Raw genomic sequence first — 12656 nt, forward strand, 5'->3', positions numbered from 1 at the left:
TATTTAACTCTGCAAAGAAAAGATAGATAGAAAACATTCTATAAAAGATTAGGTGAAGGCAAGTTTTGAAGAGGTGTGCATGCAGTTGGTGTATGAAGATGATTGTTAATGAATTGAAGGGTCTATATAATCAAATCTATATCATTTGGTATTCCAGAAAAATATTGCAAGATGAATTCTTATAATCAACATTAAAGAATGTCTGGTGTATGAAATTAACTTAAGGAGGAAAGTTTACATTGTACTTAACAAATTAAAAATAAATCTATGTACAACAAAGGTAGTAGGTTTTATGTAACATACTTAGAAAGAACACTCTATACTTTAAACTTAGCAAAAATATTTTTTTTTGTCATGCAGTCTTTTTTTCCATAAGAATTATTTACTGCTTTACCACAGACAGAAAACACGGGCAGCAATTTTCAAGAGATTTTGACACCTCTGTAAAATGTTTAGAAGATTATATCAGAGCACTGGAGAAAGAAGTAAAAGAGAGAACAGAATTAATTTTGGTTCTGGAGCAGGGAGGAGCATACTATGAAACCCAGAGAGGTGAAGCAAGACTAGTTACTAATGTAAGTCTCTGTATTGAATCAACCAAGGTAAAATACCTGTAGCAGTCCACAAACTGAAACATTAACCAAGGTATAATACCTGTAGCAGTCCACAAGCTGAAACATTAACCAAGGTAAAATACTTTTAGCAGTCCACAAACTGAAACATTAACCAAGGTAAAATACTTTTAGCAGTCTACAAACTGAAACATTAACCAAGGTAAAATACCTTTAGCAGTTCACAAACTGAAACATTAACCAAGGTAAAATATCTTTAGCAGTCCACAAACTGAAACATTAACCAAGGTAAAATACCTTTAGCAGTCCACAAACTGAAACATTAACAATAAAGATTTACTTTCAATGAATAGTCCTCATTTTGGTTCAGGTATATTGATAGGATTCTGTTAGAAATGAAGTAGTTCTTGTAAGTGTGGACATGTAAAAAACTTTATGTCGATACATGCTCTTAAGATTTATTTAGAACATGTGTATAAAGTTCTGTTAGGAACAAAAGTATAATTGCACTTACACCTGTGAATTTTATGTGGAAGCTTTAGAAGTTTTATTTGTAACTAACATGCAATTTTAATACTTCTATATAAAAATGGTAATTTTGGTTTTAAATTCGTTTTTAAAAAATAAAACCATCTTCCATCTCAACAATATTTTACCAAATGATATAGACATTGATATCATTTATATTTTGAGGTACTCTTTACAACTAGTAACTTTACAAAATTGTTTACTACAAACAGAGGTGTATTAATATTTGGAAAAACAAACTTGTTGCTTTCAAAGATTACCATAGAAATAACTGTTGGTATAATATGCCATTGTTAATTCCAGGCTTACAGGAATTTTGGAAACAGAGTAAAAGCTCTGAAAAAGAAACTTGAAGAAGTAACACCAACTCTTCCAAGCCCAATACCATCACCCTGTCCTGATGCTCCATCACCAACTAACTCAGAGGAAGGATTTGAACTATTAACACAGCAAGGTAGTATTTTTTTTTTTAAATAATCAGAGGAAGAGATTGAACTATTGGCATGATAAGGAAGGAAGTTTAGTAATCAGAGGTAAAACTTGAACTATTGCCACAACAAGGTAGGAATTCTAGTAATCAAAGGAAGACCTTGAACTATTGGGGCAACAAGGTAAGAAGTTTTAGTACTCAGAAGAAGAGTTTGTGCTATTGCGATAGAAATAAATAAGTTTATCTGTTCAGTTTTGCAGAAGGGTAATATTGGGTTTGATGGCAGAAATAATAGTTATACAAGTTCCTTTCTTTTCTTGAACTGTTATCACAAAATAACTCAACATTGAAGAACCTGATGAAACTTTGTAGAATGGATGGCAACTGCCTGTTGTGGAGACACAAGTGTAGAGGACGTTGTTTTGAATACTCTGCCTAAACAATCTATCGTTGAAGAACCTGTTATGAATAATACTTGTAGATGAGACATTTATGAAGGTCCTCAAGGCTAACATCAATGTCCGTAAAATTCGTTCTCAAAATGTTACTTTGAGATCATTGGAAAGCCCCAGAGGCATATGTCATGAGAGTGTGATGGCTGAGAACCTGACCCTCAACAAAGGTTGACTTCAGCAGTGATCCATATCTTGCAACAGTGTGTCAAAACTGTTGTAGTACTTCAATGTTTCATTCATGGTGCTACAACATCACCTGTGTGATTCATTGTCACAAGCTTAATTTTGTGTTGCCTGTTTCGCTGCTAGTGACAAAATAATGGCTGCTTTTTACCACACTATTTTGTGTGCTAACTTTATTTATATAAAGTGACACCCCTGAATGAACTAAACCTTTTGTAACAGGGTTTCCACAGGTCAGAGAAAAGTTGGGGAATTTTGTACTACTGGACAGGGAAATTTCATTTTATGAAAGAGCACATTTGTAAATGTGTCTTGCATGTTGCATACAATAAGTTTCTGTTATGCTATAAGTAAGAATAGTATGTAGAAAGGTAATCTTTCCAATAAAACAGTGATGAGTAAGTTGTGAAGTTTGTCATAGATTTTAGTGTTTGAACTTATGATTTATTAATACTGACATTTTTTAGACTAATATATATATATATATTTTTTTTTTTTTTTATTTGTAAGTTTCTTAAAATAATCAAGTACTAATCCAGTTATCCAATCAAACATCACTTAAATAACAGCATAATTATGCTAATGTGTATCTGATAAGGAAACTAAATTGTACTTTTTGTTTTGTTTTTATATGACATTTAATATTGTGTTACTTCCTGTATGTTTCTGGGTGTACATAATCTTAATTAAGTAAAACATTTTATTGATGTATTCCATTTATGGGTTCAGCAAAAACAAAAAAGCTTGCATGTAATAAAATTAATCTATTGTATTTTATAAAGGGAACATTACTATATACATTAGACTTCTCTGTGAAATCTTAAAAATAGCTGATTAATAAAAAATTATGATTAATTGACCAATGTCATTAAAATTATCAACTAAATGAAAATAGTGTTTTCAGTTGTTCCAGCTGTTCAGTAATTGAAATAATAAGTTTACAATATCTTATTATTTTTGAGTAACTTAAAACATTGATCAGTTAATGAGGTAAATGTTTTGAAATAAGAAAATAACCAAGGTAATTGAGGTTTCTAATTATTAATAGCTTAGATTATTCCAACGATCCAAGTAATTGAAAAATATAAAATTTGAATTGTTAGAACTGTAGATTTATTTTGTAGTATAAACATTAATTAGTTTGGTGTGTTTAATTAATAGTCTTACTGATTAACTAAGTTAACAGATTACAATGATTACCCAGCTCTACTCTTTGTGATGTGGATGTTGAAGACAATATGTGTAGTTTTACTGTACAGTGAGGGGTGGTGAAGTTTTTTATTTTTTGCTCTATTGAAGTGTCAATGTTGGAGTGAATTGTTTGAAAAAGCATTATTACCCAAGGTTATTTTCATTTTTTATTGTTGTTGATATTCTGTTCAATAACGTTTGGACCACTCTGGTTGACACTGCTTTTGTTTTATTTTTTTATTGTGTGTGATAATAATTGTAGAATCTTGTTTGAAACAAACTGGTACAGAGTTAGTGGTTCTAGTTTTGAAATCATTATGATATTAGATGATATGTGAAAAAGATAAAGAAAACTGTGAAATGTTTGGCTGTTCATGAGTTAGCTTGTCTGTCTGTGGTATTTGCTACATTTCTTGCTGTGCTGCAACTGATCATTACTCTTTAACTTACAGATAAGGCAGAACTTCAAGAACCTGCTTCTGTTGGATCAGCTCCCTCTCCAGAAAATTCTCCTGTTGTCCCAGCTTTGTCTCCATTGAATTCTGGAGCAAACCCTGTTGCTAATTTACCACTGGAATCTACAGGGTTAAGTAGTTTTATGTCAAAAGGTTAGTTTCTGCAAGAGGAACTTGTCTTATTAACCATTACATTACTTATTTGTTTTTATTCTAGCTCTGCTGCCAGCAAGAATTTTACTTATTTCAACACTGATTGCAAAGAACAAAAACTTGAGTCAGTTTTCACTAAAATATTTGTGAGATTCCATCTGTAACTAGTGGGAATAATTTCCAAATTGTTGCTACTTTTGCTTACACTTCCTTGCGTGTCTTATGTTATTGGGTAACTCAGTATACAAGGACCCAAGTTTCTTTATAAAAGGTAATGGTGTCATAATTTACTAGTTATTGTGGAAAAATGAAAGTTTGTAAAATTACCTACTATAGTCCTTTAGAGCTGTTGAACCTATATGAAAGCTAGTATGTGTCACATCACATTTGATTTCTTGAATTAGGAGTCTTAAAAGCCAAAATGATTTTATCAACAAACTTTATGAGCTGAACATGACCCCTTTCTTTTTGTTCTACTACGGTCATGGATGACTGCTTTACCAGAAACTTTGTAATGTTCTTATGCATTTATTTTTATTGTATTCACGATCGACCTCTCTTCTTAAAGACTTGGATTTCAAATCCGTGGTCATGGTAACAGTATATTCCTAGGTGACACTTGCCTCTTGACACACAAAACTACTCTTCCTTATGTATATGTATTAAAGATTTTCACACCACTAGCCTTCAGGTAACTCCCACCTAATGAAAGACGTGAATGGGTAAAACTGGACTATGCAGTTTGCATTAGAGCAACACAGGAAAGGAAGACACACTATGACAGAAAACCTTCTGTAAGAGGATGAGAACTCCAGATCAGACATAATGGTGTTATTATGCAGAAAAGCCTTCCACCAATAGGACAGTGGCACAGGAAAGCTTTCTCTTTATGCTTTTGTACTTGTGATCTTCATTTTGTTTCCTTGGAACTGCATGACTAAGACGTTTTTGCTTGTAATTTAGAGATTTACAGTTTGATAATGGGACTTTGTTTCCTTTATTTATTCCAACTATAAACTTTCAAGTTCATGTTGCTTTAACATCTAAAGAGAGTAAGGAATATCCTTACACTAGTCAAGTTTCTAACTTAGCTGCTTGAGGCATGTTAAATATGGATGTTGTAATGGCTGTCATGCATAAGGTAGTGAGCTCCATTATGTAGGTGCAAGTTTTGGCATCTGTCCATTCATCTGATATTCCTTCCCCCATTCTTGATCTAGGAAGATTGATAAGAGGCTAATAATAATTAGATACATATTATTACTCAGAACAATGTTTTGTTTGTATTTAAACAGAAAACTGTACAATGAGCTAGCTATCTGTGCTATGCCTCCAAATCAAACCTGATTTATAGGGTTGTAAGTCCCCAGGCTTACCTTTGTGCCATGAGGACAAAGAACAGTAGAAATAGCAAGATTTTATAAACAAATTTACGTACGTTCATTGTTTTAACTTACATTATTGCAATTTATTAAATTAAGAGCAACTTTTTGAAATTTACATCTTTTACACTTAATGTTAACAAACCGTGAGTACAGTATTGATTTAAATACTGAATGTTAAAAAGATTTAATTATTAATCTAAGTTTCATGATAAAAAAAACTTTTACTATTTATTTCCTCTTCCTGGTTGTTTGGGAATCTTATCACTCAGTATATTTTGTGCTTTCTCTCATTATCACATCTTGGTCCTATGTCTTATGACATATTCTCCTCTGCCCTTCACAACCCTAACTCTGATGATTTGTATATTTTCTCCCTTCACCTGATATTGGTGTTCAACGTTTTTAGATCAACTCCTTTCCACAGTTTTTTGCCTTGTTCTCTTCCCTTTTCACATTCCTTTGTCATGTCCTATAGTCATTCAAACTTCCTCTTTCTGGAGTCATAGACCTTGGAGGGTCAGCTTTACTCTTCACTTCTCATTTCTCTTGCCTTCACCCAATTTTCCTTTCTGTGCTTTATTGACTTTACTTTTGGGTCCCCATGTCAGAGACACTTCACCAACCTTAGGTGACTTCACTGGCAATTCCTGTTCCATTTTCTTTTCCACCATGGTTTGTACTGCTCACTTGAATTATTTGTTGTTGAGTAGGAATACCTTTTTTTCCAGTGTTTTTAAGCTACCTTTATCTTGCCCCATTTCTTCACCCTTCTGTTTTTGGTGGTATTCCTGATTCAGATTAATCATGGGTGGAGGCTGTTCTGCATCAATTCTCATTAACTTCCTTGCCTACTCACCCATCTTAACCCCCACATTCCACTCCTTTGTCTCATCTTAGTCTTCCTACTTTCTATAGTTCCTTCTCATCCTTATACTTGTACACAACAATTTTTAGACCACCATCGATCTTGCCAGGCTTGTTGGTGACTACATTTTGGGTTTACACCTTGTAGTCACTCAATTGCTGTGATATGCATATCTTTGGGAACACCTATCCTCAGACAGATGGGTTACACTTGCTTTCTCCTTTTACTAATTCTCCCCTCTGTCTCTCAGCCTGCACACAGTATACTTCTCTCCTACTTCAGATCCTATATCATCTACTTTCAACAGCTGGAAGATATGGTGCTGGATTTCTTGTACAAACAGGACTTACAGAGGATGCACAACTGTTTGCCAGGATATACTCTCAGCCTTTAACAGTTTACTAAAAGACCTGAGATTTGTGGCTGGTTATGGACCTCTCCTATCTCATTTGCAAAATGGTTATCCCTCATTTTCGTGTGGGAAATTTATATTCCTTCTGCTGATACTTTTCATCTAGACTGTGGTTGATCATGGTCAATGTTTTGGTTGTTTCCTTTACAGAATCTTTGAGATGTTACCTTTAATTATTTCATCAGGATTATATTTTCCAGTTCGGAGCTTTTCTGTTCAGCATTGCTTGGCCCCATGCATCTTCAACAGAATCATCAGGGCCTTTTCCCATCTCCACATACTCAGTTTAAGATTCATTTACTACAGGGATGTTTGGATTATTCTGTCCTACTCATGGGAGGAGTATTACCTGCATACGTCTCTTCTTCTGTGGCATACTGCTCATTTAAATTGGCTCATCCAAATGTCCATATCCTTTCTTATTCCACTCAATACCTTGTTAACCTGGGAGTTTTTCCATTGCTTCCTTAGCCAAACTCAACCTTCTCCTCTCTGTCTACAAGCATTGGAACATTCTGTCACTAGGATGCAAGCCTCCCTTACTCATACTGCTCAGGGATTCTATCAATTTTGGGAACCACAGCTTTCCTTGGGCTGTTTATTCCACTGGGTCATGCTGATATGCAGTTATTTCAATGGTTCTTGTGAAACTAGTGGAAACATTCAAGGGGACCTTTGGATTGCATGGTTCCTTTGTCCTTTCCTTTTTTCACAGACCTTTCTTGGTGACTGGACTGTTCCTATACTACTGCAGGTGTGTGTCTACCTCTACCCAACCCAGACTTACACCTCTTCACTGTTGCTTTCCTTTCAGGATGGAGTACATTTCATGGCTTCTATCTTTGCCTATTTTTTTCCTTGGATTCTTTTTCTACCAGAGACTTATCTACATCTACCTTTAAAGGCTAGGTTTACCAGCTGCTGTGTTTTGTGTACTCTTCATTGAGAGTCAGTTCCTATGGGTTTTTTCGTATTTCTTCTCATCAAATATGTTACCTCACCCATTCCCTCATCTCTTCTTTTTGATGGACTGGTATATGAACTATATCTTTGTCATGCACTATATTCACCATATGGCTGTCTCATCTTCTGTGGGCTACCACCTGCCTCCATTTACTATCCTTCAGTTTACTCTACATCCTTAGTCAGGTGAATATGTTCTCCTTTTTTTCATATTATAGGGCACAAAGGATCCTGCCAGGTGGCTGGTGTTGTCTCCTGGTATACACTTCCTAAAATTTAGCGTAGAGCCAAGATAATGGAATGTACTTATACTATCAACTTTGGCTTTATGTAAAGATCAATGTGAAGATGAAATGTTCCACAAAGCCATTAAAGTATTTTCATGGTATGTTCTAGTATCTGCCTACTGCCCAACTCAGACCATAGCTGTTGTATGGACTGCATTGTAAAATGCCAGCACCAGTAAGCATCCTGCTTGCTTCCCTAGTTCATGATTGCTAGCTTTTAATTATAGATGCATGTAGTTACCCATTGTTCTGCCTCCAGTAAAAGACCTGTCTGGCAGGCAACTGATGAGGTCTCCTCCCTGCAAATTTCTCATTCGCTGATTGATTTATAATTTGTGTGCTGGGATTATTAGTCAGACATCGCTTAAAAGTCAATAAAACAATAGAATTTAAGTAGAAAAAGTTGTATGATGTAATGAGTTTAAGTTAGTTAAGATAAACAAATGTAGTTTCTTATTACAATTTTAATCCATTATAGAAAGGAAACAAGTAACAGATAAAAACATTTTAAATCAATTTAGGAGGTTTTATAGATTACACAAATGAAATTTGACAATTTTCAAATTTTTTTAAATCTTAAGACAGAATTCAGTTTACACTTGGAACAGTCAACACTTTGATTCCTTATTTTCATGGAGAAATGTTTGGTGAGAATACTTGAATAAACATTCTTGTTGTTTAGGTACAAAAAACTTATAATGATCATTGAAAGCTTGCAAAATTTTGTTAAGCTGCACAAAACATATTAGAAATTATAGTAAGAAAATTTTTAAAGTCAGTTTGGGATTTTGAACTTGGTCAATTCGACCAATCTTGTAATGGACAGTTCACATGGTAACTTGATTGTGAATAATGGAAGATAAAAGACAATATATGTGGTAATTTTTTATGTTTTCAGTACTTAATTGCAATTAATGTGATATTTAATTTGGGGGATCATAAAAATAAAGGACAGGTTGTTTGGTAATTTGATTAAGATGATTAAAGAAATATAAGGTAGGTGTAACAGTAATTTTCTTGGAGAATGTACAAGGTTAAATGAAAAAGCAACAATTGTAGTAATTTGATTAAGGAACTTTTAATCTTTAGGCATTAAATTACTTGGTAACTTGATCAAGTCAATAAAAAAAATCAAATGACTTAATATAGTAATTTTGTTGTTACTGGGACAAAAGTCTGGTAATGTTGCCTGGAAAAGACTACAAGTGTAAATACAACTAATTTTGTAATTTGCATTGTGGAAAATTGTCAACTTTTGTGGTAATGTTATGTGACTGTTTATGCATGATTAGTTATATTTGGATATAACTGTTTTTATTTCTTATTTTTTGCCCTTAGGATCAGAAATGATATCACTACTGGGGACTTTGAAATCTGACTCCTCAGCCTCACAAAGCACTACTGCAGAACCCACCTACCCAGACCCTAAAATTACTCATAGTAGCTTAGAAAGTCATCTCTCTAATCTGTCTAACATCATACAGAATACTATTTTTGGGTCACAGGAGAAGAGAGGCTTTTCAACTCCTTTCTATGGGAGCTCCACAACTAATTCTCCACCACCTCAAAGTTTTGACCTTGCGAGTGGAGGGTCTTCAGTTCATGAAGCTCCAGATACAGGGTCAGGAACACCACTGAAGGATGAAGGAAGTGGGCGGGAAACACCAGTTCAAGATGAAGGAGAGAGTAGCTCAGTATCACTGAAACAGCCAGTAGGGAACTATCATGTGGACTCAGCTGATAAATTCTTTAAAGCTTTAGCTGAACAAAAGCATACAGTTCCTGACTTTACAGGCTTGGCTACAAGTAACACTTGGTTCATAGATTCTAGAAGTAACCCATCTAAAAACAATCAAACTCCTTCATCTACTGCAGTGAGCTATAAATCTAGTAATTGGTTGCCACGGAAGGAAACACGTGATAATTCAGATAGCTCAAGATATGCTAATGATGACATTAAAGAATGTAATCAAGAAAATAAAGGCCCTTCAGTAACAGACTTTTTTCAAAATATATCCTTGAGTCATCTGGGAAACACCTTGAACTCCCAACAGCGTACAACTGGTGACAATTTAGTCTTTCCACACATTCAGGCTTCAAGGACTAGTGATATGTTGAAGGATCAGAGAAAAAGCGACATTCCTACTTTATCTGTTTCTTCACAGGATAAAACTGGTGTTAAGGTGGAGATGGAAAGAATTGGTCAATCAGTGGAGGATCTGGAGCCACAAGATATGGACCTTGATGAAAGTGATGATGAAAGTGCTACACCTGTTCCACAGAAAGCATGTGGGAGACAAAATGATGAAAAAACACCTCAGCAGCTTTTGGAATATTCCAATGCAAAGGAAGAACTTGGTATATCATATGCTAAAGACAAAAACAGCTTATGTACCCAGTCATCAATAAATTCTGGCAGAAGGATAGAACAGGAACCAAATATGTCTGCAGAATTTGGCATAAATAAAATTAAACCTGTTTGCCTTGATGAAAGTGTTTGCAATAGTCCAAAATCTAAAGCTGGGATGATAGATGTTAGACATGATCCACAGAATTCATTCACTTCTAAGTTGTCAAGTACTGTGCCATTACACAGTACCCAGGAAAGTGTGGACATAGGTTCTTTCAGTCCACATAATAAAATGGACCGTAATGTCTCAGCTAGCAAAACTGTGGAGAAAAGTGTTGTCACTTCTGAAAGCAAAACAATCAGTAGTTTAACTGATAAAATCAGTGCAGCAACTTCAGTTGGAGATATTTTGAAAACCCTTTCAAGTGCTTTTCTTGAAGGTAGTATTAAAAACAATCTACCAGGAAAAACTGATAAGAAAGAACAACAAACATCATCCCCAATTCCAATTGTTGAAACTGTACACTCAACATCCACAACTGAACAACATGATATGTCTCATGTTCCTGATGAGCTGTACTCAGTTTCCAGAATACAGACTGTTAAACCACTGATCAGTGTGTCTACAGAGGAAGACAAGTATACATGTAGAGACTATACTGAAGGAGAACAACCGTCCTTAGGCAGTGTTGGTCTGAAACAACCAGACGTCACTACCCAGAGAGAGGAATATATGAGAGATGACCATTACTTTGACAGTGATGACCGACAACAGACGTCCACAATTCCAACTCTTTACTCAAGAAGACCATTACAACATAATTATGATAATGTTCCAGCTCTAGAAACCAGTTCTGGTAATTATGAATCAGGATCGAGAATCCAGACCATCCAGTCCTATCGTCAAGATCGTGGAAGTGTTAGTGACAGACCAAGGTGGGAGGAGGAACCCATGGTGATACCACCAAGAGCAGTAGAACGCTATGAATACAGACAAGACTATTATGACCATAAAGACAGATATCATGCACACAATGATTATTATGCAAGAAGGCCACACCATCATCACAATAGTTATGTTGAGAGGCCTGGGTGGGAAGCAAGAGAAGTTTCTGATTATTATGGATCACCTCCTCCGAAAAGGTACCCTCCTCTAATGAGAGACAGAAGATATCAATTTTATCCATATTGAGTTGATGCAAATGGTTATATTTTTCAGTTTGTGCAACATCAGAAAAGTATATTGTTTCATGAAGAACTTTTATCGTTAATGTTACAGTGGTCTTGTGTCAAGACCTTTCATATGATGGATAACGTGTACATTTAGACATTTTCAAACATTAGATTTGTTGACATCTCGATTTGAGTAAAGTAATGCATGATTTGATTGCAAACTGTAGATTTCTTTCAGATGTCTTAATGGTATATCTCATTTGCATTTTGATGCTTCAGACTGTACTGACTCCTTGAGGAGCTTCGTTTTAATCACAGGTTTGAAAATCAATTTGTACTGATGTTCTGTTTCACTGACAGTAAATATTTTGGCATATCTGTGTGTATTTCAGGGCAAAATACTGTTGTTTTATGTGCACTATCTCTGGCTGTCGACATGTAAATATTACTACAGTCCCTCAAACTTTTTGTGCTTATGTTAAAAGTTCAATAAAAAAAGTGTACCATCCATCCTGATGTGTTTTGTTTTATGTTTAAAGAATGTCTTTATGGAAATTAAGCAGTTGATGTCTTTCTAAAATATCATCAAAGATAGTTGAGTCTTCAAAGTTTACAAATTTCTGAGATCATATTCTTTTCTTGGCTTGTTCTTCATACTGTTTAGCTGAGATTTATACCTAGTTATAGCTCAGTATAACAGGTGTCACTGTACATACATAAAGTGATCTGGACTGTAGGTCAGCTATGGAAAAATAAGTTTTTTTTTGTTTTGTTTTCTGTCTCTTAACACTTGCATTTGATTACCTTTTGCTTGATTTTCAGCTGTGATAGAATTTATAAAAACATTTTGTTTGGTGTTATTGCAGTCTATACAGACATTAAAAGTGTAGTGTGAAAGTTAGTGTAGTTTTCAAAATCACTAGAAGCTCTTTATCTAACTTAAAATTATCAAATAACACTTTTTAAACCTTCTAAAAACATGAAGTTCCACAAATAATGACTTACTGAATTAGATTTTTTGGTTTTCAATATGTTCTGTTTCTCTCATTGTGTATGTATTGTATTTAAAATATAATGCACCCAGATCAAAATGTATAAATTAACAGTAAGTAATAACTAATAATATGACATTTTTATTTGAAATTTGATAAAGTAAAACAGTATGGATCATTTAAAAAAAATGAAATGTATTTAATTTTAATTCCAGAGGTAACTATTATTGTAAGTGTGGTAAATATATCTACAGCTGTTAAG

The 12656-nt window shown here is 34.4% G+C and overlaps 1 protein-coding gene across 1 annotated transcript in view; it reads left to right on the forward strand.

The window, feature by feature from the left end:
* Positions 1–11912, forward strand: part of LOC143241058 (uncharacterized) — a 55635-nt gene extending 43723 nt beyond the window's left edge. Inside the window, exons 7-10 of the mRNA XM_076484526.1 lie at positions 400–575; positions 1404–1554; positions 3812–3967; positions 9218–11912. Coding sequence (XP_076340641.1) covers positions 400–575; positions 1404–1554; positions 3812–3967; positions 9218–11421 — 2687 coding nt within the window. The 3' untranslated portion in view covers positions 11422–11912. The remainder of the gene's footprint in view (positions 1–399; positions 576–1403; positions 1555–3811; positions 3968–9217) is intronic.
* The last annotated feature ends 744 nt before the right edge of the window (positions 11913–12656 follow it).

The sequence above is a fragment of the Tachypleus tridentatus genome, chromosome 13 (genome assembly GCF_004210375.1).
Source record: "Tachypleus tridentatus isolate NWPU-2018 chromosome 13, ASM421037v1, whole genome shotgun sequence".
In the NCBI taxonomy this organism is placed as follows: Eukaryota; Metazoa; Arthropoda; class Merostomata; order Xiphosura; family Limulidae; genus Tachypleus; species Tachypleus tridentatus.